Genomic DNA, 26,314 nt, shown 5'->3' with positions numbered 1-26,314 from the left:
TATGATAAATCACCCTACTCCAATTTGTACTTAACAGCTGCTTCTGTAATCAAAAAGACCTTCTTGTACATACCGTCTTTATTCTGTACAACAATAAATGTTATAAATCTCACTAAGATTTTCAGTTTCCTCCAAATGTGTCCTCCTTATGATGTCTGAAGAAGTTCTCATTTGAAACTAAATCTACATCTGGATGTAATTATAGTAATTACCCTTGTATTTATTAACACTTATTAATATATGTACATCATGTTATCATATATTGCAAAATGACTTCTTTTTCCACTTATATTTGTGGAACGATGGGTTTTGCACTTCGCTCAGCTGCTTCTTTCACAGCACATTTACAAAAGAACAATCTGTGTGCAGTATTTTGCAAGTTAAAATCATTTTCGTGCACTTCTGGAACCAGGTGTAAAACAGGGCGTAGATGATGGGATTGATGGACGAATTCAGAAAAAAAAGGATTAAAATGTTATTGACGATGTACGATGACGTCACTTTGCCCATTAATGTGCAGACGTAATATGGCACCAAACATGCCAGAAACACAAAAACCACAATGCCTAGCACTTTAGCGGCTTTTCTCTCAGATTTCATTTCGTCCGAGACGTTCTTGAAATTCCGGGTGAGTTCTCGTATGGCGTTTGCATGCCTCCTGGCAATCACAAAGACCTGGAAGTATAAAATGAGCATTAAACCAGTGGGAATGACGATGATGAACATTAGGTCGATTAACGAGCCAAGGTCATCGAAAGCTTCGACTAGACATTCACCAGGACATGGCGAGAAACCCGTGAAGTTTCCGTTTATGTAAAAAAACACAAAGTTGTAAATAAACGAAAACACCCAGGCCAAACAGATCAGAGTGCGAACGATCGTAGACGTGACGTCCATCAAGTACAGAAATGGATTGCTTAAAGCGATGTAACGATCCAGAGCGATCAGAACCACGTTTCCTACAGACACGCTTGTGAGCTGAAAACTCATGAAATTATACAGGATGCAAAAAACGTGTCCGAACATCCAACAGGACTCGATTAGCCACGTGAAGTGGAACGGCATCACGAAAAGTCCGACCAGGAGATCCGACGCAGCCAGAGAGAGCACGAGCATGTTAGTCGGAGTGTGAAGCTGTTTGAAGTAACACACCGAGATGATGACGAGCAGATTTCCACACACTGTTAGAAGAACCACAGCAGCTGAACACACGTACAGTAAGATATAAACTGCAGGAGATACAGATCTCTCTGGACAGGAGAAATGCTCACAGGATCGATTCAATTCCGTCAGATTCATTGAAGTAAATCCCGGGTATAAACACAAGTCTCCTAATCAAACGGGGTGGAATCTTCATTAGCATCTCTACACACTCTGTCTTATATTTATACTCTATTATACTCGTACTGACATCATTGTGTTTCCATTTCCTGGGAATACAACTAGCGGTGTGAGAAGATAAACGTCATGATCAGTGTAAGAAAAAAAACTCAAGAAGAAGAATGATACCGATGGAGTTCTAAACAGGAGACAATTTATATATTTTATGTTCTATTCCATGCTTCAGCTAAGGATTTATCAGATTTAGTTCCTGAAAGGCAGATTTTCGTCAGACTGCTCCTCATGTCGAACGCCTTCAAAGTGCATCCTTGACATCTACAGTGTGGTTTGAAGTTTGGACTCTACAGCAGTGGTCCCCAACCTTTTTAGCACCACGGACCGGTTTAGAGTCGGACAATATTTTCACGGACCGGCCTTTAAGGTGTGGTGGATAAATACAACAAAATAAAATGATACGACCATAAAAACTTGGATTTTCTAAATATAATAATAAACGTGAAACGTGGTGTTGTTTGATCATTTTGCTCGCTTGGGGGTTTGAATTTAGCGGTAATGTATTATGTGTTAATGGCCGGCGCTCCACCAGGCATCATAACATGCTTCAAGAGTGAGTCATAGACAGATGTGGCGGAGAGAATCCGGTCATTTTCCAAAATAATAAATAAAACAGAAATAATGGAAGTTATTTATTCTTTCTGTGCGGCCTGGTACTAATTGACCCATGGACCGATGCCGGTCCGCGGCCCGGGGGTTGGGGACCATTGGTTTATAGTACATTATTCAGCCTTCTACCATGTACAGTTACACACAATCCATCCATATCCATCTTAATAAATCTGTATGACTCACAAATCGCTCGAACAACACCTTTGATTTAAAACATTTTATTGTACAAATCATAAAAAGAAATGAAGTACAATTAGTAAAATTGCAAATACGCAAGAACGATTATTTACGAATACCGATTATCAGGAAAAACTGCGACGTTTAGCACTGCGTGTATGTTAAAGTAAGTAAAACAATAGGTTTAAGGCTGTGTTTGAAATGTAATGTACAAAAACAAACACGGATGAAAGGTCTGGTTGGAAAAGCCGTACGGTATGATGTGCAACATGTGCGAAGGATTACGTTGCGGAAATTCTTTTTTCACACGACATCCATCGTTTTCTTAAATAAATGCGATTATTTGTTAAAGTAATCATCGATAAATCATTCTTCAACCAAACAATCGTTTTTTTGGCAAAAGAACATAAACCTTAATAAGCAGTTTTTTTTTCTCAGCTAAATCTATATTTATTCAATGTTTGGCAAATGTGTAACATCTCAACTGAATAAAAAAAATGGATATTGCATGAAATAAATTGGCACATGATGAATGCCTCTTATTAACCTACTTATTTACAGTTTCCTGAATGGAATGCATGAGTAAAAACTTCCTTTAAAATTCCTTTCAATAGACAAGGTTTGTACTTCATGGTATTATGTGTTTATACATATATTTATACTCACATCCATTTAATCCAAATGTTTTAAAAGGCAATGCAGAGAAAAGCAAATTACTAAATAATTTTAGTTATTTATCCATGTATTTATTAATAATAATTGTAACCATCATTATTCGTAGTGTTGCAAAGACGTGACTCGATACACATGAACTGATTCAACTGTTGAATATTCAAAATTTTCCTGTCAGAGACTAAAACTGCTTCAATTTCAACAAATGCATTCAGAAATAATGAATATAGACATTTCATCAAAACAAAGTTCCAGTTTCATAACGCTTGTAACTGCGATTTTATAGAAATTATATAAAAGTTCTCAATGGGTTAACTTCAAGTGGGAATTCCGGTTCAAACTAGTTTTTATTACTTGTTGGTGACGTTGCATGAAGCTCGAGGTTAATTACAAAAAAAAGCAGTAGAATCAATTCCAACATTCAGCAACTAGCAGAAAGCAATATTTAGTTTTCAGTTTAATATCCCGGCCTGATTCTTTTGGTACATCGTTAGAAGTTCTCTTTAATAAAATAAAATTTAAAAAAAGGGATAGTGTTGATTGTAAATAATCTTTCATGATAAGAATAAATGCGTGAATTAAAAAATAAAGCAGGATAGCTAGCTTGGTTGAACGTAGAAAAATGCTAGTTATTCAGTTAAACAAGTTTCTATTTATTTATGTAAAATGTGTTAATATCCACCAAATAGCGTGAACTCGCATGACCAGTGCTGCCAGCTAGCTTTCACTGCATGTTACTACATCACATGGAATGAGTTTTATTTTTTAAAACACTTGGCATTTGAGAAGACAGGAAGTACATTTATTTCGGATTATATTCATGCTGAATGACTTAAGATCTGGGAAATCAAACATCAAATGACTAATCATTGCTTAGAAAATTTACCCGTGTGTGTGTGTCTGTGTGTGTGTGTGTAGTTGTGTCATGCTTGTAAAGGTATAACCTTGAAGAAAAAAAAAAAAAAAGATTTCCGTTTGGCGTTTTAAGGTTTTATGATGATTTAACTGAACCCCAGATGATGAGGGAAATGACCACAATGGACACGACCAGGATCGAAATCAGGATGCACATCTTCTTACGGGACTTTTGCTGTGAAAAAACATTAATAATCAAAATGAATGCACTGGAATTTAAATATTTAAGACGTCCGTATCGTTTCAATTAGATTCCACCTTAAATCCTACATGTTTTATTTAGTAAAATGTTAGCATTGCGCAGGGATGGAAAAAGACAAAAAAAAGACCTGAAGAATTATACTTAAATAAAATTTACAATAAAGAATTCAGAAAGTAACTTAAGTGTAAAGAATTTAAGTTGACGTCGTTGTGGGGGTGCAGTCGAGCGCCGGTTTGTGAATGGAGTGTGGGGAGCAGGAAAGGTAAATGTTACGGATCCTTTACCTGAGTGAAATTGGGATCAATGGTTTTGTAGAGAAGGGATAAATAAAAGTAGATAGAGTATAGATGAAAAAGACTGAGGAGAAACTTCTGTAATGGAATCCTCACCACTAGGAGGGCTGGTCAGGTCCCTCACCAGCATCCAGAAGACTCCACCCATCAGGCCTTCTTCAAGCAGAACTCAGAGAAAAGACAGCATTTCCAAGCCTTGCTCCAAGCCCAAGAGGAGCACAAGTGGTCTAGCAGGTGACCACTTGGCAGTACATCCAGTGTGCAGGCATTTCATCCCTTCATCCTTCCTCTCACTCCTTTTTTCTACTTAAGTCAGGGAAACTGGTTGATGCCATGACTTTGGCGATAGTTGTTCTAAAGAGGTAGAAGCTGAGACCAGAGGCTTAACCCAGCAGCTCCATCTACCTCTCAACTCTGTCAATTTGTGGCCAGAATTCACCAATGAGTTCACCAATGAGTTCTCACCAGATCAATTTCCCGAGCATGAGAAACGAGAAATTGATCTGGGCGGCTGCATACCACTACCGCTGGGTGGATGGTCTCTGTGTGGCCATGTAGGAGATTAGTGTGACTGGGAAGTGCTGAGAACTCCTTGGTCACATCCCAACGATGTTAGGAAGCTTGGGTCAGAGCAGAGGGTCAGCCTTGTTACAGCACCCCTGAAGGACAAAGGGTAAAGGGCCTTACTCAAGGGCCCCTCAAGAGTGGCGGCTTGGTGATACCGGGGCTTGAATTCTCGAACTTCTGATCAGTAGCCCAGAGCTTTGAAACAGAAAGCTGGGAATGTGTTTGTATTGCAAAAGAAAATAGCAAAAAAGTCCACAAAAGACTGGAGAAGTTTTTGTTGAGTGATTTACACCTGCTGAAGATCTCGAGAACCAAAAAATTTTGTGTTTTCATGATAAAAGCAGACTTCATTACTTACCTAAACCAGTTAGAAGATTTTAGGCAGAAATGTTCTTTTTTTCTTCTTTGCCTGAAAACATTCAATCTTTCTAAGTTTGCATGAATTTATGTTCGCTAGTGGAACAAATGCTAGTTTAGCCTAGCATTAAGAAAAAAGACAGTCAAATGTAGCAGGTAATATTAGCAATACGCTTTAACTAGCACGTCACACAGACAGCGATAGCATTAACGACATTATGCAGCATGAGAAGGTCCAATTTGACAAACATTCCATTTTTAACAATGTGGAATGAGCATTTTAAATAGTGTTTATGTTTAGAAATAAAGTGCAGCTACAAATAGAAGTATTTTCCACCCCTGGCATTGCGATGTAGGAATGATGCATCTACAGAAAACACAATCCTAGATTTAATATTGTTATTGATTCCTGATAAACGAACATCAAACGGCTGAATTGGGATTGATATCGGTGAAGAACGCGGTGTACGGACTCCCGGCGGAGAGTTACCTGGTAATTGGCGGCGCTGGCGAGCTGCTGTGTCGCAGACTGAACGTGCACCTCGGCACTTTCTACATTGGCCTCTATGCTGTCTGAGAGAAAACAACACAATGGCGTAAGTATCGACACTCCTTTGACATGCCTTGAATCTACACACAATTACCCAGAAGGCCAGCAGGTTTTTATTGGCGAAAGCTTATGATGTACGGCCTCCTTAGTTTTGTGGTGTTCTTTTTATACATGATTTCAAATGTCACTCAAAGGCATTTATTTTTTTATTTTTTTATTAATAACCAAACACTGATTGAGTCCCTTCTAGAAGTTGGACCCATTTTGTCCAGGTATGTTCTAACAAAACGTTTTGGGTTTCTCACAGGAGCAGGTGTTTTGTTCAGAACATGACACACAGGCCATCTTCTTATGGTGACCAATTTAGGGTTTTCAGAATATTAGAGTATTTGAGTAGCTTATTTTAGAGCAACAATGGAGGTCAAGATATGTGTGTGTGTGTGCATAACTTAAACACACTGCATCTCTCACCAGGTCCCCAGATTGCACATTTAAAACACAGCTATTTCCTGGGACTTTGGTGCTCTCTTGTGGCACGCTGAAATATCTGAAATTGAGTTTTTTTTTTATTTATAATTGCGAAATATGGCAAAATTCTGAATAATGGTCAAACAGTACAGTGACTTTAGCAGTGTTTAGACTCAAACACCCCCCTCCCACACACACACGCGCTCTGATTTGCCAGTCAAAGTTTGACGAAACTCACAGGATGCTTCTGTTTGGTTTGTCTCAGGTGTTCTCTCAGAGGACTTCATTAATTAAGTTCAAGTTGGTTTTGATATTTTAACACTTTTAATTGTTGTGTGTCAGTTCTTTCTCACACACACACACACACACACACACACACACACACACGATTTCACCTTGCGTTAATGAAGCGTTTTCTCCCCCCCCTCTGTGCTGCAAGTGTGAAGTTTCTACCCAATGGGTGTTAACAGGCCCTTTTGTGTTTGTGGTTGTGTGTGTTGTAACACACCTGCATTGTGTCATGTAATTTTCAGGTCTTCAGTTTTGTGTTACTAGGCCCGAGGTGGAAACGAGTCTTTCATAAGCATTTTTTGCACTATTTAAAACAGAATTTGATAAAATGAGGGTGGGTAAATAAATAGAATTATGTAAGTAACGACTATAACTATCAGTGCAGCTCATGGAAAACTTCAACCTGGTCACTGCATGATGGAAACAATGAAAAATAAACACCTGCTTATCACTGGACTTTGACACTGAAATCACACTCGTATTCACGAGTATGTGTGTGTATATTTGTGCAGTAAAACCCAGAAAGTGTGTGTGTGTGTGTGTGTGTGTGTGTGTGTCCATAAGTATGCAAGACAAGTCGACAGAGAGCCTCCTGACCCCACACACATTGTTGCTACACATTTGGATCAATTAATGACTGTGGTCCACCTGTTAAAGAGCGTAAAGTATTGGCACCCCTCAGGTGGCTACAGTGAACTTTTGTAGTCAAGCTGCAGTAGGAACATTAAACAGCAACAGGAATCTTGGGACTGATTGAGGTCAAATACTCTGAAGTGATCCAAGTCGTATGTTCTCCTAAATCCTGTCCATAAGAGTGTGTAGGAAACATTTGGCCTGTTGGAGTTTGTGGTGCACGTGCATGCCGTTAGCGCTTACCGATCATATCTCCTTGTTCGTGCACCATTACGGCCAGATCTTTAAAGATTTCATTGATGTCCGTGATGTCCGACTGAAAAACGATCAATGGAATAGAAAATGAATTCATGGCAAAAAATGTTTCAATGTTGAATGAGTTAGAAGTTCTACTGGTTATAAAAAGTGTAGAGCACCAGATTTCAGGAAATGAGTCTATTTACTATATTGTAATGCACACACTCTTCCCCATCTCCCCTGTGTATACTATGCTAAAGTCGCTAGCAGATGATAGCTAGTTATGGTTATGGAGCAGTAACAGGGGAGAGGCTCGACTTACTGTCTTCTAATCCTGCGATCATCGTAACAAGTGCCACGGCATTCAGCTCAGTTCTGGGTTTGAGCGTAAATCGACATTGTTGTAGCTAGTGGGCGTGGCCTTTCTTCAGACCAAACGTAAACACTGACGTGTACGTGGTGAGAAGAACAAGTGAAATGTATGACCGTGGTATTTACTGCAAACACCACGTCACGTGTTCACGTCGTGCTTTGCACTAGAACTACTAATGCAGCTTTCTGCAATTCTGGAAGTTCAGAGATTCGGTTATTGCGCAAAAACACGACGTTTAACTGAAAAGTGCGAGCTGTTAACACGGTCAGGGGCTCTCCCCATTCAGTGCAATTTATTTGGTTGCTGTAGTGTAAAAGTATATATGTAGATATAATAATTGAATAATATACAGTATGGATATTAGTAGTTTGTACCTCCAGCTGTCTGATGGCCGTTTCTCGCTCCTGAATGAGATGCAAATCCTCCTCAGTGATCGACTCATCGTAGCTCTGTGTCTGGGCCTCGCTACAATAACACAATGATTATTATTATTATTATTATTATTAGGGAACATATATAAAATGTATGAATTGAGCTCCTTACACAAATAATGGAAGCTATGAAATTGCGTCTTTTTTAATTATTACTTTCAATGAATAAATAAATGCTAGATCATCATAAAATCACGAGGAGTCTCGGACCTCTCAAAAGGTGAAGCGTTTCCTCCGAATGGTTCATCAGCAAAACCAGTCTACAGACAAGGAAAGCAGGATGATCACTACCACTTTGAAAACTTTGCGGTTGATGCCAGATAACAGAAATTACTTCATTTAACATTGTAAAGGTTCATTGCATTCATTCATTAATTACAAGATATTGTAATAGAATAATAGTGATGATACTGCTGGGAGAACTACAGGACTACAGGTCTGGGAAAACCGAGAACCTGTGTTCCTGCGTAGGAGTCTTACCGAAACTCTTGAACTCGCCCGAACTCTGGCCACAAACTCTTTCTCTTTCTGTGCAGCTTGTCTCTGGGTTTTCTGTAAAAGTGACAGCGCGTTGGAGAAATCGTTGACGAGACGTTCTCGCTGAATTTTCCTCTGGCGCTAAAAAAGAGAAGAAAAAATAAATAAATAAATACAGAACAAAATGCAAATATTATACACAACTCATTATGTTACTGGGGCAATGTTTATCTGAGTCTAAAACACAATAAACACCATTGATTTGATCAGAAATTAGACCTCGTGTGCAATCTTAGAGAAAGAATTAATAATTAAAAAAAATAAATAAAAAAAAAAATTCATCTCACTGACAGCCGAGTTTTCTTTTTTTGCTCATTAAAATTAAATAAATACAAAATTTGAATAGAATCACTACATATTTAAATGAAAAAAAAATTCTATGTAAGGCTTTTGCTTCATTTTTTTTTAAATAGAATGTTAGTAAATTTTTATGCAAAATTGAATGTATTTTAAAAAAATAAACACGATAAAAGGAAAAATACATTTATAGATTTGCAAAATGCATGTTTAAAAAAAAATTATAATAAGTAAAAAAGAAATTAATATCCAACAATGATAGAATGGATTAAAATTAGCAACAAAAATAAGATGAAAAAAGAAAAAAAACCAAAAAATTCCTTTACCTGATCATGAGTGACAGGTAATGAGCTGAATTCCTTCAGGCATTTATCCGTTTCTTTAGCCAGCTGATTCGCATACTGTTGTTTCTGCTGCCTGTGTGTGTGTGTGTGTGTGTGTGTGTGTGTGTGTGTGTGTGTGTGTGTGTGAATAAAAACAGATTAACACATATTTTAAGTCCTGAATTAATTTTAAACTGAAAATGTGTAACTTATCAGCGTATATTTGCGTGTGTGTATTTTATTGACTCACAGTCTCTGTCGGAGATCTGCTGTGTCTCGCTCTGTCCCGAGTTGGTTCACGATCCTCTGGATCTCAGAATCTGGTTAAAAAGAAAAGTAAAAAATGTATTAATTACTCGTACATGCATAAAAGCCACATTTGCATGAGATGTTCCCGTAAACCAGCTAGCATTCATCATGTAGCAACGCTAGCTCTTTATTCCAATCATAAAACCATGACACAGAGTTGGAAATGTTGTGAATATGAACTTACTCTGCTGGGTGATGTTCTGGATGTTTGAGCCGATCGTCTGCACGAGTAAATTTGGGTCCCTTGATCCCGACATTGTGAGGACCGTCTACGTCTTTAAACAGATACGATACAAATCAGATAAGACAGACCTGAACCGCACAATATATTAGCATGTTTATCTCTCGCGTTAACGATGCCGCTTGCTGATCACGAGGTCGCTGTGATGATTTGTCCAAATTACGCTCGATTTCACAAAACTAGATTCGGAATTCAGTTCGAGTTTTAGAGTATTTTGTGTGAATGGCAGAAACATTGCAAAACAAAATGCATTTTTTTTTGTATTCGCAAATATATTTCGTCTGAATGAACCGAGTCTCTCATCCAGGGTCCAACGATCGAAAAGCAGAAGAACAATGAACTCTGTAGAAGAAAGAGTTTTGAAGAAAACTGGAGCTCCAAAGTCGTCTGAAACGTCAGCCTTGATCAAACGCGAGTCATTTTTAGGAAAATAAAAACACTTTGTACCATAGTATTTTTCAAATCGCAAAGGATGATAAAGTTACGCTAATCGAATAAAGAGAATGGAGTTTAGCATGCAATCAAGTTTCATCAGTGTTCATCTCATCACACATTCAAGCTCCACACGATGTTCTGCTACATTTTGGGGTTCATTCAGCAGGTAGGATCAGGGACTGACATGGGTGAGGTCAGGAGGCCTGGGGGTGCAGGACGCGTTCACGTTCATCCTGAAAGTGTTCAGAGCTCTACAGCAGATCTTCACGGAGCTGGTCATGGTGGAAAAGGTTCGGTTCTTCGAGTGAAATGAAGGTGAAAATTCACCAGCATCCAAAGACGTCCGAAACATCCAGTGGTTGTGGGAACAGTTTGACCTCATATGGCTGGAAATGACTTATTATTAATAATAATCTTGAATATACACATGATCATTATGACAGAATTTCCATAATGTCCTAAGTCAGAGGTCAGGGTGGAGCAGCAGTGAGGAAATGATCCTTATTCTAATGTATGTGTAATAATTGAGTGCATTTAATAGGAGGTTTTATTCACACACACTCCTCAGTACAGACTGATTATTAAAGCAGTGGAGGAAAAGAAGGAAAAACTTAAAATAAATCTAAAATGTCGCCATTATGAAATGCGGAAGCGAGACACACACACACACACACACACACACACACACACACACACACACACAATTTAAAAAGTGCCAGATATTTTGTAGTATAATCCTCATCCTCCTGCTCGGGTATCATTTATATTCATGATAATTAAGATTATGATGGTGATTAATTATAAGGGCGAGTGAAGTCTTCAATAAAAACCGAATGTCGGTTTCGGTTTCCTCGTTTCCGGTTTTTTTACACATCATAATACACATAAAACAACCCCCCGGTGTGTATATTTACCTTGTTATTGTTTGTTGTTGTTGTTATTGATTTCTATTTTTCTCTCTTTCTCCACTCCGGACAGATTTCCTGACATCTGAAGTCGCGGCCCTTTCACATCACATGATCTCTCAGTCTGAACGCTGATTGGTGGGTTTGCTCCCAGTTACAGAGCTTTTTAAACCCAGACAAACGTTTTCCACTTCCGGGTTGTAAACCGCGTCAGCCTGCGTGCTTTAGTCTGGGTTGCCAGATTCAAACGCGGTTGCCAGATACAATCACTCGTTGTGCATCTGGGTTGAAAAAGTGGAACACTGACCAGAATATCTACAGGGTTCCAGAGGAATGTCAGCATTTTATCAGTTAGCATTTGCCCAGTGTGAAATTTCAATGCTTAAAAGTTTGAGAATTGTTAGATTTAATTTATATAACTTATGATGGTATTCAAGATCTCTGGCTGTTTCAGCAGGCAGTATTGAAGCCCCGTGTTTCCATCGTGCTATTTTATCAAATTAAAAATTTGCCTTTCAAACGTTAAAGTCATATCACTAGGAATAAGCAAAAATCGACACAATGATTTTTAAGGATGGACAAAATCCTCCACGGCCCTGCCGTCCATTTATAACAAGTACTTTGCAATCCTTTATTTACTTATTTACTTTGTTCATATGCAACCAGGCAAAAGGTAAAAACCAAACAAGAATTGGACAGTGGAAGAAAGTTCTGTGGACAGATTATTCCAAATTGGACATTTTTCTTGAACTTTTGTACGACCAAGAACAAGAGAGATGTTAGCAGACCGCCTCACACCCAAACATGGAGGTGAAAGCTTAATGGTTTGGGGTTGTTTTGGAGGTTGGAGACGTATTTCAGGTGGAAGAAATCCTGAACCACCATAGCTGCCGTCCCATACTACACGATGATTTGAACCAAAAATTTAAGTTCTGTAAGTGTTGTTTACAGAGCAAACAGGCTGGAGTGATATCTATCTATCTATCTATCTATCTATCTATCTATCTATCTATCTATCTATCTATCTATCTATCTATCTATCTAATCATTCATATCACCAGTCACTGCACCTATATTCCATTAAACTGCTTTCGATGAACTGGATCACAAGGCCAGAAGGAAACTATTGAAGAGCACCTTAGGTTTTGGCAAAGTATTTCAGTTGAACGTTCTGAGAAAAAAAATGTCTGGATCCCAGGATTGTCATGCAAATCCATGCACATATTTTCACAAAATAAAGGGAAAACATTTGTACATTTATATTTGTTTGGTCAAAGTAAATCTTCATGACAGAGTTTGTTGCATATAAACAAATGGTACATGCATGTGTCTCTCAAAAACCAAAAAAGACTTAAGTGTTTCCACACTTTTAAAAACATCTGTAGTTTAAAGCTCGTGTTTTATGAACTTGTTCAGGAGCATCATCAAAAAAATTATATAATTCAGTTTAATGAATTCCCATAAGCTATAAAAACCATTTCTGGGAGAAGAAACTGTGAGTGTATTATACATGATTAGTGTAATTAGCAATTATTCATCAGCTGTGATTTTTCCTTTTTTTTTTGCAAATCAGAATATGAATTTTTGCTTTTAAGATTTGAATTAAGTAAAGGAAAAATAAAGAGTTATTGGGGGTTCAATCAAATAACAGACATAATTGAAGAACTAAACTCTGTTTTCAGATTAAAGATATTTTTAGTTTTAAAAAAGAAAAAACTAATTAAGACTTTTTTCCAACTAAAGCACAAAATGAAAATGATTTTCGAAACCAGGGATATGATATGGCATAGATAATGGGGTTTATAAAGGAATTACTATAAAACAGGCACATTAAATAATTAATGATAACATTAGAATCTGGAACATTCTCAATGTTTAGTAAAAAAATATACCATGGAATCCAGCACACTAAATACACAAACACAACAGTGCCTAGGGTTTTTGTGGCCTTGAGCTCTGATGTCCTTTTCCTCTGGTTTAATCCAAGTTTTGCAGAATCAGAAATAACCTTCGCATGTCTCAGGGCAACTGTCAGAACTCTGACATACAGAATTATTATCATCAAACATGGAACAATAAAAACAAATATAAAGTCAATTAAACCCCAAGTGTTGTTGACAGGAATGGCACATGCTTGGATGCAGATCATTTTTGTTTGGCCTGGTTCTGAATTTCCAATGTACATAACTAAAAGATTATAAAAGAAGGACAAGATCCATCCGAAACACACACACTTCAGCACCACTCTTAAGGACATTTTGGCAACATAATGAAAAGGGTGGCACAAGGCAAAGTATCGATCTACTGCAATCAGCACAACGTTGTAAAGTGAAACAGTGCCAACAATTGTGCTGATAAAGTGGTAAACAGGACAGAGACTTTTTGTGTAGTATAAACAAACATCAACAAACATAGCACACTGTAAAGGCATCATAAATCCTCCCACTAAGAAATCCGACATGGCCAAAGACAGAATGACAAAGTTTGTTGCTGTGCGCAGGTGTTTGGAAATGGTGATAGACAATATTACAACCATGTTTCCACCAACTGTAAGCAAGGAAACTACAGAATAAAAGAAAAATACAATCAAAATGCTGGGATTTAAATGGAATAATTGGAAGTCAGAGGAGCAGCTTGTGTTCCACGATGTGACACACTGATAATCCAAATGAGCAAAGACAGTCTTGGTGTAATCTTCCATGTGTCCAGATGCTTACGCCTTCATCTTATGTTTCATAAACACCAACCTCAGTGTGATGCTCTTTTATAGCGTGATCCGATTTTTTCAACCCTAGCTGTTTATATCTGAGACTGTTATGGTTTGTACACAGGGAATTGCATCAACATGAAGTCTGAATAAAGAATAGATTTTTGTATATTATCTACCATCGATCTGTAATTAGTCAGATACCTAGATTTTCTCAAATAAGCATTCAAGCATCTGTTAGAAGCAAATATATAAACATTCAGAGAACATTTAGAGAATTTGTGAAGGATAGTGAGATAATAGTCAACAGGGTTGCACAAGTCAGGTCACTCTTAGTACCGGTCCCAAGCCCGGATTAATGTGGAGGGTTTTGTTATCAAGGACATCTAGTGTAAAAAACATGTGCCAAATCAAATATCACGAATCAGAATTTCATAGCGGATCGGTGGAGGCCCGGGTTACCAACGACCACCACAGGTATTGTTAACAACAGGGCACTGGTGTAAATTGTGCTACTTTTGGCTGAAGGAGGAGAAGAAGAGGAGGAAGACGTCTACAGACACAGCAGGGAAAGGAGCAGTGTAGGAGAGTGGAGGAGAAGGAGAGGAGGAAGACGTCTACAGAGACGGCAGGGGAAGGAGCAGTGGAGGAGAGTGGAGGAGAAGGAGAGGAGGAAGACGTCTACAGAGACAGCAGGAAAAGGAGAAGTGGAGGAGAGTGGAGGTTCGGGTTGGTACTTTAAATGTTGTTAAATACTCTGACGGGTAAAGGGAGAGAGGGAGCTGATATGATGGAGAGGAGAAAGGTAGAGATGTTGTGTGTTCAGGAGACCAAGTGGAAAGGGAGTAAGAGCAGGAACATTGGAGGTGTTTAAACTGTTCTATCATGGTGTGGATGGAAAGAGAAATGGTGTAGGGGTGATTCTGAAGGAAGAGTACAGTAAGAGTGTAGTGGAGGTGAAGAGAGTTTCTGATAGGGTGATGATCGTGAAGGTGGAAGTTGAAGGGATGATGATAAATGTCATCAGTGCCTATGCTCCACAAGCTGGCTGTGAGATGGAGGAGAAGGAAAGATTCTGGAGTGAGTTAGATGAAGTGGTAGAAGGTGAACCTAGGAATGAAAGATTGGTGATTGGTGCAGACTTTAATGGGCATGTAGGTGAAGGGGAGACAGAGGTGATGAGGAGGTGATGTAGGTATGGCTTTAAGGAGAGGAATGTGGAAGAGCAGATGGTGGTAGATTTTGCTAAAAGGATGGAAATGGCAGTGGTGAACACGTATTTTCAGAAGAAGGAGGATCATAGGGTGACGTATAAGAGTTAATTGGTGATAAATGAAACACCGTCCTGTGATCACGGTGTCAGAGGTAAATATATTTGACGTCATCATCATTTCCTACGAAATCAGTCGCAAGATGGCGGCCGAAGACAAACAAACAAAAAAACGCGCGCTCTTTGGGAAAAAATCGGCACGCGAGCGCACGCACGCACGCACGCGCGCCCGTTTTCCCTCGCGCTATGTATCGCGCTGTGCTGAGGCGAGTGTCAGTCAGTCAGTCAATAAACCCGATTTTAAAATTTTCATACATTAATTGTTTTATTTTTGACTTATTCATGAAGTTTGAAAGCTTTGTTGCTCGGAGCCGGTGATTCTGACCAGGTAAGGTGTTCTTACATATCTTAAATATCTATCTAACGGGATAAACAGAAGAAATCCTGTCAGGTTAGCAAGGCTAGCAGTGTATAAATATTAACATGAAACTCACAAGTGTTATAGCATCAAGTATTAAATATTAGAATTAACTGTCTAAGATATTCATATGTATGAAAGAAAAAAAAAGCATTTCTCCCCCCAAGGTCAAAGAAAAGCCACACTACCCACATTTACTTCAGTTTTCACACTTTTATCTCTACAGGATCTATTCTGGCAGTGCCAGTTCTGCTTTTTACCTTTCACTTCCTTTAATAAAATGTTAGTAATTCGATATTTACAGTACAAAAACATCCATGTTATGTCAGTAATCATTAAAGCACTAAGTTAGCTTTGAATAAGAAATCCTCTAATAAATCCTCTCAGGTTAGCTTAGCTAAGCTAGTCTTACCAGTTTATTTTAATAGCAATAAGTTTCATAAGTAGTTAAAATCCACTCATAATTCTTGTCAGGTTAGCTTAACTAGAGTTAGCATTAAATATTTTATGTATGTATTAATAGGAAATCCTGGTGCCCTGTGAGCTGGTCTTCTCCATGCAGATGTTTTTTAGCCTCATACTAGGATCACCATTTGGATCCACCATCACATTCACTGGAATAAAGCAGTTATTGAAGATGACTACCAAGGAGAAGGACACGAGAAAAGGACATCAGGTAAGTCGAGATGAAAAACAAAAAGGTAAGTGGAAACAAAAAGCAAAGAAAATTGAAGACAAAACGTAAAGGTAAGTGGAGACAAAACAAAAAAGGTAAGTGGATGAAGATGATGTAGCATTATAGAGCTACATTTACCACACTTACATGAGCAATGAGAAAATGTAAATCAATTATTAAAATTTCCATTTATTACAACAATTAATGTTTGGGGTTAACGAGCTGTACAGTCAGCCCAAACCTGCTGTCATGCATAAAAGTGCAGGGAATTAGTATAAAGCACCCCTCAACTCCTAACTAACTGCATCAACATAAAAATAAATCTCAATACATTTAAATCAACAGGACTCCAATGATTACCTGAACATATATATAGTAAAAAGTTCCTGGAGACACTGAAAAATGCTGTTTAGAGTTTGCACTACACTGTACATGTTTTTATTTCGTATGTAACATGACCTTCCAGCTCTTTTAGAGTTACATTTTATTATATTCCTGCTACAAATATATTTTTCAGTAATTCTTTTTTCACAAACAAATTGTACGTAAAAAAAAATGTAATTTTGTTCACTAAAGTTTATCTCGTGTTGAGGACTTAATTGACTGATTTGTAGGAGTACTGAGTTGGAACCTGCTAAAGAATTTTTTTCTAAAAAAGTTCAGATAAGCAATTTACATAAATTGCACTAAAATACTGTTTTTATATATTTTTGAGTTTTAATTTTTACCAAAAGCCAGATATCCCTAGATATAAAGTGTATATGAAATGTAGCTGAGCACTATACAGTTCCCACATAGTTCCCATTCAACAAATCTTTTATGAACGATTGATGAAATGGTATACTATACACATTTACTTCAGTTTTCCCACTCTTATCTATAAAGGATGTGTTTTTATACGACAAACACCAAAACAGATATCAGTGAAGCACTAAGTTACTAGAGCCTTTCAGATGAAGAAGATGTCTTACAATGATTATCTTAAATGCCTTTTGAAAACGTGGATAGAAAAATCCATAAATCAGAGGGTTAAACATGGAATTAAAGTAACCAAACCAGACCAGTGCATCAAAAACATCAAGTGGGGTTGCATAATTTAGAAATGGATCAATAACTGTGATAAGAAAAAAAGGCAGCCAACACAAAATGAAAACACCCATAACAATACCAAGAGTTTTAGCTGCTTTTCTCTCCCTCTGCTCCGATACCTGCTTTTTTGTCTCACCGTATGTGAGTGTAGCAGTTCGATCGGAAATCAGTCTCGCCTGTTTTCTTGCAACATGAAAGATTTTAAGGTACAAACAAGTCATTACAGCTCCAGGGATATAAAAGTTAAGAAGTGGTGCAATAACACCCCATTCCTTGTTAAAAATCAAAACACAATTTCCAACACATGTTTTTAGCATTTGTTCATCCAGACCAGCAGTGTTAATTTTGGAAAAAACTGTTCCAAAACTGAACGTGCACGAAAAAATCCAAACGGCCGCGATACACACTGCTGCATTTCCATTCGTCACCTTCATCCTATAAGCCAGAGGGTCAGTAATGGCCATGTATCTGTCAATAGAAACCAAACACAGGTGCAGGATGGAGGCAACACTAAGCGTCATGTCTAAACTGGAATGAATTTGGCAAAACAGATCTCCCATGAACCAGCATCCGTCCACCCATCTCACCATACTGAAGGGCATGATCAAGGAGCCCAACATGAAGTCCACAAATGCCAAGGAGAGAATGATGAAGTTAGTTGGTGAATGCAGCTGTTTAAAATGGGAAATAGTGATGATGACCAACAGATTCCCAAAAACAGTCATAAGGATAGCAGTTACAGTTAAGAAGTACATGGCCGATCTGATGAAAAATAAACGTGCTGTTCGGAGGCAGGAATCAGGCTGGTGTGGGAAGCAGAGCAGCAAAATCTCCACATCAGTGATGTTCATGAACAGTGTGTCCATTCAAACACAGTAAAATGTCCTTTACTAGTAAAAAATTTCTGCTCAATTGTATATATATATATATTTATAGATATCAGTATTAACAATTGAAACAATTTACTTAAAATTAACTTCTGCTTACAGAGATTCAGTATAGCTGATATTTTTTGCATACACAAATGTATGTACAAAGATAAAAACAAGACCCTTCTCAATGCTAACGTTATATGCATTTTGGTATTTAAATTGCAGCCAGTAGAAACGCTTTAGCATGACATCATCATATTTGCATAAGTTCCCATTGTCCTTGTTGCTGGTTTGTTAGTAATTATCTAGCAACATCATTGTTGTTACCAGCCTACCCTGATATCACCTGCTCCATACTTCTTATTAGAGATTGATAAATGCATGATGAAGCCAACTTTATTGATGTTTTACAATAAAAATATTGCGACCTACAAAAGAAAGATTCAGTGCAGTAATCTTAACACAAAAGTTTATAGTTTAAGTAACAAAATTAATTAGACAGAAAAGTGCACAGTGTAGACTTCAAAACGACAAATATGCATACAATGATAATTGAACTCTAGTCAGGTTTGAAAAGTTTGTATGGAAGAGTGTTTTATTTCCAGTTCATTTTTGACGAATTAACGAGCCCAACCAGCTGTCAGGAGTCAGGTATAGATGCGAGTGTAGGTGCTCAGTGGTTTTATTTAACTTAGCAAGCAGGTCAGATATATGATCCAAAAGCCATGTCCAATAACAAGCAAACAACATCAGCAAACAACAGGAACTGCACCAGGCAAAATAACAGAATAAGCAGGTCGAAATCTCTTGGTAAATGATGGCATGTATCAGTATGTATTTCTGAATTTTTATGCCAACTGTGGATGTGGTGTGATTATAATGGACTCTGTGTGTGGTCAGTAATCTGGGGATTGAAAACACAAGCTTGTGTCATGTTTGTAGGCCATGCCATACTTGATCTTCTGGTAGGCTGGTGATTACATGCCTTCTGTTTGCAAATTCTTGTTTGGGCTGGAGTTTCAAAAAGTTGGTTGGCCTGTTTTCATACCTCATTTAGCTGGAAACAGCTATCCAGAGTTGGGAAAGAAGTGGAAACTTTGGAATAGTGAGCACTTTAGGGAGTGTTGCAGGTTATGAGGAATCATGATCTGTATCAAGTCTCTTGGTCTTTTCATTTGGGCGTGGTACCCAGAAGTCAGCCAGACCACCACTCCTAGCTTCTCCATGAAGCCCCACCACACTCAGGATGTTAACTGAAACCACTGGCCAATCACTATATCTTCTGAGATGCCATGTTCTCCTGGATATTAAGATGGATTACAATAGACTCCAGTAGACTCCATGGGTATGAGTTCAGAGACTGCTACACCCTTGTTTCACAAAGATGTTCCTTAAACTTACAGACGCAGCCATTGAGTCTGAGAGGCTCTACTCTTTTTGTGAAGACAGAAAAAATATTTTTTGTATCTCAGGCTCATGTCTGTGTTTATTTACCATTTCAAGAAATAGGAATGTACGATTCCTGGATCTTGTGCAAAAAGAGTAGAGCCTCTCACCTGCCTGTGACAACGATGGCTTTCTACCAGATGTGCCAAACACGGTCTATGATCAGTTTAAAGTGCAGAAGAAATCGGCTGCAAGGAAGAAAGCTGCACCTCTGAACGATCAAGTGCTGCATTTTACAATGGCTCATGTGAGAAACATAATTTACAGAAAGCTGCTGTCACTATGTATTATTGTTTGATCAATACATATTTTGGTTGCTTGTTGTCAATACAAGTCTGTCATTTGAAAATGATTTACATTAGAATGCAAACTTAACTGTCTATCAAAATGAAAGACTATCAGTAAACCTTTACCAAGACATCATGCCAGATAATAATTAACTGATGAGAGTACAGAGCGTTTTCATAGTTGGTCCAAGATGGCGGCGCGGCAGTAGCTCGCAGCGGCCTCTCCGGATCCAAAAATGGTGCTTTCACCATATTTAGCCCGACCTTCCACAATACATGGACACCAGAGTCAGCTGTGTTCATGTGTACGACCACCAGACACTGCTACGGTACAGGCATCATGCAACCAACAATCTGCATGATGATCTTATCAACAACCTTCGCGACCTCGGCTTGCTGCGACCTCGGCCACATAGACCAGGCCCCAGCCCTCGGTGTTACCTGATGCGGTGGCGGAGAGGAGACCTCAGCGCTGTTCGAGGAAGCGGAAGCGCGGCAAGCGGGCGGGTGTCCGTGCTAGGCTAAATGCTAACCCTAGCCGGCCGGCTCTCCCGTCCATTTTCTTTCAACGTCTGCTCCTGGATAATAAACTGGACTACATCCGACTCCAGCAAACCACACGGCGAGAGTTTAGAGACTGTTGCGTCTTTGTTTTCACGGAGGCGTGGCTCAGCGACAGAGTTCGGACGCCGCCATCCAGCTAGACGCGCTAACCGTGTTTCGAGCCGACAGAAACACAGCTCTGTGCGGTAAGACTCGCGGTGGTGGCGTGTGTGTTTATATCAACACGGAATGGTGTAAGAACTCTGTGCTTGTTTCATGCTACTGCTCATCGCTAGTGGAGTTTGTGACTGTTAGATGCAGACCTTTTATTTACCACGGAATTCACCACTGTTTACATCGTCGGAGTGTACATTCCTCCCAGTGCTAATGCTAAGAGGCACTGAGTGAACTCTACGGCGCTATTAGCGACCTGCAGAATGCTCACCCGACGGATTGTTTATTATCGCCGGAGATTTCAACCATGCGAATCTCAAGACTGTGCTTCCTAAACTCCATCAGCATGTGGACTTTGCAACGAGAGGAGCGAACACGCTGGATCTTGTTTACACAAACATCCCGGCGCGTATCGTGCGGAGCCCGCCCCATCTCGGATACTCAGACCACTGCTCTGTTATGTTGATTCCAGCATACAGACCGCTCATCAGACGCTCTAAACCGGTTCTGAAACAGGTGAAAACCTGGCCAGAAGGAGCTACTTCTGCTCTTCAGGACTGTTTTGAGTGCACTGACTGGGACATGTTTAGAGAGGCTGCAACCTCGGCGATTCCATCAACTTGGAAGAGTACACATCATCAGTGACCTGCTACATCAGCAAGTGCGTTGATGATGTGACCATCTCCAAGTCCATCACTACACGCTCAATCAGAAGCCGTGGATGACTGCAAATGTGCGTGCGCTGTTGAAACAAAGAGACTCTGCCTTCAGAACAGGGGACAAGGCGGCCTTAAAACAGCAAGGGCCAAACTGTCTCGTGCCATCAGAGAGGCAAAGCGCACACGCGAAGAAAATCCACAACCACTTCCAGGACAGTGGAGACACTCGGCGCATGTGGCAGGGCATCCAGGTGATCACGAATTACAAGACCACATCACCTGCTTGTGACCGTGGCGCCTCCCTCCCAGATGCGCTGAGCGACTTCTCGCCCGGTTTGAGGTACAGAACAACGTGGTGGCGAGGAAGACCATCCCTCCTCCCACTGACCAGGTGCTCTGTCTAACCACAGCTGAAGTGAGGAAAACTCTATGCAGAGTTAACCCACGGAAGGCTGCTGGACCTGACAACATTCCTGGCAGGGTGCTCAGAGAATGTGCAGAACAACTAGCAGATGTCTTCACTGACATCTTCAACATCTCCCTGAGCAGTAACGTTGTTCCCACGTGCCTCAAGACAACGACTATCGTTCCTGTGCCAAAGAAATCGACTGTCTCCTGCCTCAATGACTATCGTCCCGTCGCTCACTCCCATCGTGATGAAGTGCTTGAGAGGCTTGTCATGAGGCACATCAAGACACAGCTTCCACCCTCCCTGGACCCAATGCAGTTTGCGTATCGTCCAAACCGTTCCACGGACGATGCCATCTCCACAACCCTTCATCTGGCCCTCACCCACCTGGATAACAAGGACTCATATGTACGAATGCTGTTCATTGATTTCAGCTCAGCATTCAACACAATCATTCCTCAGCACCTGATCGAGAAGCTGAACCTTCTGGGCCTGAACACCTCTCTCTGCAACTGGATCCTGGATTTCCTGACTGGGAGACCTCAGGCAGTCCGGATCGGGAACAGCATCTCCAGCACCACCACACTGAGCACTGGAGCCCCTCAAGGCTGTGTGCTCAGTCCACTGCTGTTCACTCTGCTGACTCACGACTGTGCACCAACGCACAGCTCAAATCATATCATCAAGTTCGCTGATGACACGACCGTGGTGGGTCTAATCAGCAGGAACGATGAGTCAGCATATAGAGAAGAGGTGAACGGTTAACTGCCTGGTGTGGAGCAAACAACCTGTCTCTGAGCGTGGACAAAAGCGAAAGAGATGGTTGTGGACTTCAGGAGAGCTCAGAGCGACCAATCTCCACTGATTATCGATGGATCCTCTGTGGAGATCGTCAAAACACCAAATTCCTTGGTGTTCATCTGGCGGACAACCTCACCTGGTCACTTAACACCAGCTCCATCACCAAGAAAGCCCAGCAGCGTCTATACTTTCTGAGAAGGCTGAGGAAAGCCCACCTCCCTCCCCATCCTGTCCATGTTCTACAGAGGGACCATTGAGAGCATTCTGAGCAGCTGCATCACTGCCTGGTTTGGGAATTGCACCGTCTCGGATCGCAAGACCCTACAGAGGATAGTGAGGACAGCTGAGAAGATCATCGAGTCTCTCCCTCTATCATGGACATTTACACCACACGCTGCATCCGCAAAGCACACAGCATTGTGGACGATCACACACACCGTCACACGCATACTTCACCCTCCTACCATCAGGAAAACGGTTCCGAAGCATTCGGGCCGTCACAACAAGACTGTGTAACAGTTTCTTCCCACAAGCCATCAGGCTTCTCAACACACAGAACTGAACAGAACTCACACACACTCACACACACTCACTTACACACACACACACACACTCACTGTGTGTTACTGTTACTGAACTGAACTGTACAACCTGGACTAAACACATTCATCACTCATCTCGATCCACTCCATCACCATTTATATATTTATTATTATTTATACTATATTCAGTACAATGTTTATATTCAGTACAATGTTTACATGCTGTTTTTGCACCTTTTATACTACAGTATAATGTTTACATGCTGTCTTTGCACCTCCTTGCTGCTGTTTTTTGCACTACATTGCTCTTTCTGTTTGTATTTTCTCCTGGGTATAGTTTTACATTCACCTCACACAGTACTGTATATGTAAGTATACAGTAGGTTTACTAGTCGGCGCTATACTTGGTTTTTGTCTTTTGTCTTGTCTTGTGTTGTCTGTCTGCACTCTGTCTGTCTGTACTGTTCTTTTGTTTGCACTGTTTGCACCAGGCTGCACTCGATGCACTTTATGTTGTTTTGTTGTTTTTGTGTAGCACCAGGGTTCCGGAGGAACGTTGTTTCGTTTTTACTGTGTACTGTGTACCACTGTGTATAGTAAAAATGACAATAAAAGCCACTTGACTTGACTTGACTTGACTTGACTTTAATTTGCGGTAAACAAGATTGAAATCTAAGCCATGAAGTTTTTTAACATCTAGGATAAAATTGTAGCCACTGTAGAAACTGTCCATGAAAAATAATGTTCAGTTATGGGTTTGACCCAACTTTGGTGTGTAACATGCAGAAAAAACTTTTTTACAAACCAAATTGTTTCAGTTTACAGTACTTGTTTTTTTTTTTTTTTTTATCTATTTGGTGTTTCATATGAAGTTACATAAAATTATAAATGCATTTTGTTTTACTGTATTTTACTGTGTAAAATGATGTAAATAGCCTCAGTTAAAAAGATTTCAGATGCCAATACAATATAGAAAAAAAAATTATTACATACACTCAAATTTAACTTTTATATTTAGCAATCTAACCGTGGAATAGGTATAATATAGATTAATACATTAATAAAGTATCATTCCTAAAGTATTATATACAATTCTCTCTACTTAGGCACTGTATGTACACCCACTGTATGTTCTGCAGTAAGTACTAACACTGTCCTTTATTTACAAATGTAATGTTTTAACCTCAAATAAACCGGCCTTTCGAAAAGCACTAGTTTATAGTCTAATTTAACTTTTGAATTTACTTGCAGTTCTGTATTATTTTGTTTGATCACTGCAAAAAGTGATGTAACATGTTTTGATGTAACAGTTTATTTCTGTTCTGCAAAGGTGTCAAATACATTGGCATGTTTTCCTGATATGTTTCCTGAACAGTATTTGCATTTTTGACATTTCCTGTGCCTTTCATAATTCAGTCTTTTTGCTTTCAAGCTGCAAACACTTTTATGTCAGAAGAATTTGGTGCAAATATTTTTAGTGTAACCATGAGATACAGTGTTTTCCTGAACCATGGATAAAATAGGCCATATATGATGGGATTTAAAGTTGAATTAATATAACCTAGCCAGACAAAAATATCAAAAAGGACTAGTGGGGTAGAAAAGTTAATGTAAGGATCGAGAAGAGAGTTTATGTAAAAAGGCATCCAGCATAAGTTAAATGCACCCACAACAATACCAAGTGTTTTTGCTGCTTTGTTCTCACGTTTTACTTTTTGTGAGAATTTGGTTATATCATTTTTGCCCTGCTTCACACCATCGATTTTTCTTGCATGCTTTCTTGAAATGAGGAAAATTCTTGCGTAAAGAAAAACCATGACAGAACAAGGCAACAGAAAACATATACATGTATCCAAAACAGACCACACTGCATTGAACAAAATGTTGCAGTATCCCAGACATTCTGTAGATGCAATGTATTCATCTAAACCCTCCACATTCACTTTTGATAACAGGACACCGAAGGAATACAATGCAGCTGCAATCCAACTTATCGCTACCATAAGCCATGCAACACGCATAGTTACTCTTGTAGAGTACCGAAGTGGATAGCTCACAGCTTGATATCGATCTATAGCGACACAAATCAAGTGGAAGACTGACGCAGTTGTGAGGAAAACATCAAAACTAGAATGCCAAAGGCAGAATTCTTTACCAAAGTACCAGCAACCATCTACAGACCTAATTATGCTGAATGGCATGACAATAACTCCCAGAATCAGATCTGCTACTGCCAGAGACATCACTAACATGTTTGTAGGTGTGTGAAGTTGTTTGAAATGAGCAATGGAGATGATGACCACAGCATTTCCTAGAATGTTAATAGCTGTCGTTAAAAGCAGGAATAAATAGAGCGTTGTTTGAGTTGCGATGTGGTAAGAAGCCTTCAAACAAGAGACATTTGAATCAGGAAAACAGAACTCTTTAAAATCCACTTCCTCGAGTAAAGTTGGATTCAGAACTTCAGGCATCCTCTATCCTGAAGAAATCAAAAAAGTAAAAAAAAACCCCTACAAAATAAAAACGAATGCAGATCTACAGGCCCCAACAGTTTTCATCAAAATGATTCAAACTATAACAAAAGCGGGATTTTATAAGCACTTTCTGGCTGAGGGTAAAGACCACTTGGGAAAGTATAGTCCAATAGAAAATTATTCCACTATCACTGCACAATGGGGAACTAAATTGACATATTTGTTGCCATGCAAATTCACCCCAGCCTATTTTTCTTTCAATAAAAATGGGTTATTTTTTTGTCACAAATCTGTCCAAAGTTGCATCGTTCAGTAGCAGATTGCACTACAACTAAACTCTGCTCAGAATGAGGATTCAGAGCTATGCCTGATTTTAAAAGCTGTAAAGAATATAAAAAGATTTGTAAAAAATAAAACAGAGAAGGTTTTAGTTGATATGCTAAAGTGGGTAAGATCTTAGGAACGGGAGGGGGTTAAACGCCATATTTAAAAAATAAATAAATGGCTCAATATTGCTTAACTCTTTTTTCTTTAGGACATTGACACATCCAGGCTGGTCCAATCACAGTGAGACTTCTTCAAGTATAGTTTTAATTCATTCCTGGCCACATTTCTTTCTAAACAGAATAGGCTGGTGCATAAAAAACACCTCGAGGAGTTGCTCTGTGAGGGCTGTAAAATTATGTGTAAACACATCAGAAAATCCCCCCTGTGCTTTATAGAGTAG

At 39.3% G+C, this 26,314-nt stretch overlaps 5 protein-coding genes across 5 annotated transcripts; all 5 read right to left on the bottom strand.

Moving 5' to 3' along the window:
- Positions 1 to 333: 333 nt before the first annotated feature.
- Positions 334 to 1,299, bottom strand: LOC124401525 (trace amine-associated receptor 7d-like). Its single transcript, XM_046873910.1, has one exon. The coding sequence runs from the start codon at positions 1,297 to 1,299 to the stop codon at positions 334 to 336; it is 966 nt and encodes a 321-aa protein (XP_046729866.1).
- Positions 1,300 to 3,488: 2,189 nt separating this feature from the next.
- stx7l (syntaxin 7-like) lies at positions 3,489 to 11,381 on the bottom strand. The gene is made up of 10 exons (XM_046873950.1): positions 11,230 to 11,381; positions 9,824 to 9,914; positions 9,581 to 9,650; positions 9,334 to 9,424; positions 8,654 to 8,791; positions 8,384 to 8,433; positions 8,117 to 8,207; positions 7,376 to 7,448; positions 5,681 to 5,763; positions 3,489 to 3,946 (listed from the first exon to the last, which is right to left on the bottom strand). Exons 2-10 carry the CDS (start codon positions 9,894 to 9,896, stop codon positions 3,848 to 3,850), a joined length of 768 nt encoding a protein of 255 aa, XP_046729906.1. The 5' UTR covers positions 9,897 to 9,914; positions 11,230 to 11,381; the 3' UTR covers positions 3,489 to 3,847.
- Positions 11,382 to 12,940: 1,559 nt separating this feature from the next.
- On the bottom strand, positions 12,941 to 13,921 carry LOC124401710 (trace amine-associated receptor 13c-like). The gene has a single exon (XM_046874137.1). The coding sequence runs from the start codon at positions 13,919 to 13,921 to the stop codon at positions 12,941 to 12,943; it is 981 nt and encodes a 326-aa protein (XP_046730093.1).
- Positions 13,922 to 16,596: 2,675 nt separating this feature from the next.
- On the bottom strand, positions 16,597 to 19,927 carry LOC124401477 (trace amine-associated receptor 4-like). The gene has a single exon (XM_046873825.1). It carries the CDS (start codon positions 18,244 to 18,246, stop codon positions 17,212 to 17,214), a length of 1,035 nt encoding a protein of 344 aa, XP_046729781.1. The 5' UTR covers positions 18,247 to 19,927; the 3' UTR covers positions 16,597 to 17,211.
- Positions 19,928 to 24,540: 4,613 nt separating this feature from the next.
- On the bottom strand, positions 24,541 to 25,737 carry LOC124401708 (trace amine-associated receptor 13c-like). Its single transcript, XM_046874136.1, has one exon. The coding sequence runs from the start codon at positions 25,582 to 25,584 to the stop codon at positions 24,541 to 24,543; it is 1,044 nt and encodes a 347-aa protein (XP_046730092.1). The 5' UTR covers positions 25,585 to 25,737.
- Positions 25,738 to 26,314: the final 577 nt, after the last annotated feature.

The sequence above is a fragment of the Silurus meridionalis genome, chromosome 18 (assembly GCF_014805685.1).
Source record: "Silurus meridionalis isolate SWU-2019-XX chromosome 18, ASM1480568v1, whole genome shotgun sequence".
NCBI lineage: Eukaryota > Metazoa > Chordata > Actinopteri > Siluriformes > Siluridae > Silurus > Silurus meridionalis.
This window is presented reverse-complemented; position numbering and strand designations above follow the sequence as displayed.

Bases quoted from the DNA above. Each gene is read 5' to 3' on its own strand.
- LOC124401708 (XM_046874136.1), bottom strand. From the start codon at position 25,584: ATGCCTGAAGTTCTGAATCCAACTTTACTCGAGGAAGTGGATTTTAAA.
- stx7l (XM_046873950.1), bottom strand. From the start codon at position 9,896: ATGTCGGGATCAAGGGACCCAAATTTACTCGTGCAGACGATCGGCTCA. The intron at 5,764-7,375 runs GTAAGCGCTAAC...GTTTTCTCTCAG, and splicing joins CGAACAAGGAGATATGATCG to ACAGCATAGAGGCCAATGTA. The intron at 3,947-5,680 runs GTAACTCTCCGC...GTTTTTTCACAG, and splicing joins CCAGCGCCGCCAATTACCAG to CAAAAGTCCCGTAAGAAGAT.
- LOC124401525 (XM_046873910.1), bottom strand. From the start codon at position 1,299: ATGAATCTGACGGAATTGAATCGATCCTGTGAGCATTTCTCCTGTCCA.
- LOC124401710 (XM_046874137.1), bottom strand. From the start codon at position 13,921: ATGGAAGATTACACCAAGACTGTCTTTGCTCATTTGGATTATCAGTGT.
- LOC124401477 (XM_046873825.1), bottom strand. From the start codon at position 18,246: ATGGACACACTGTTCATGAACATCACTGATGTGGAGATTTTGCTGCTC.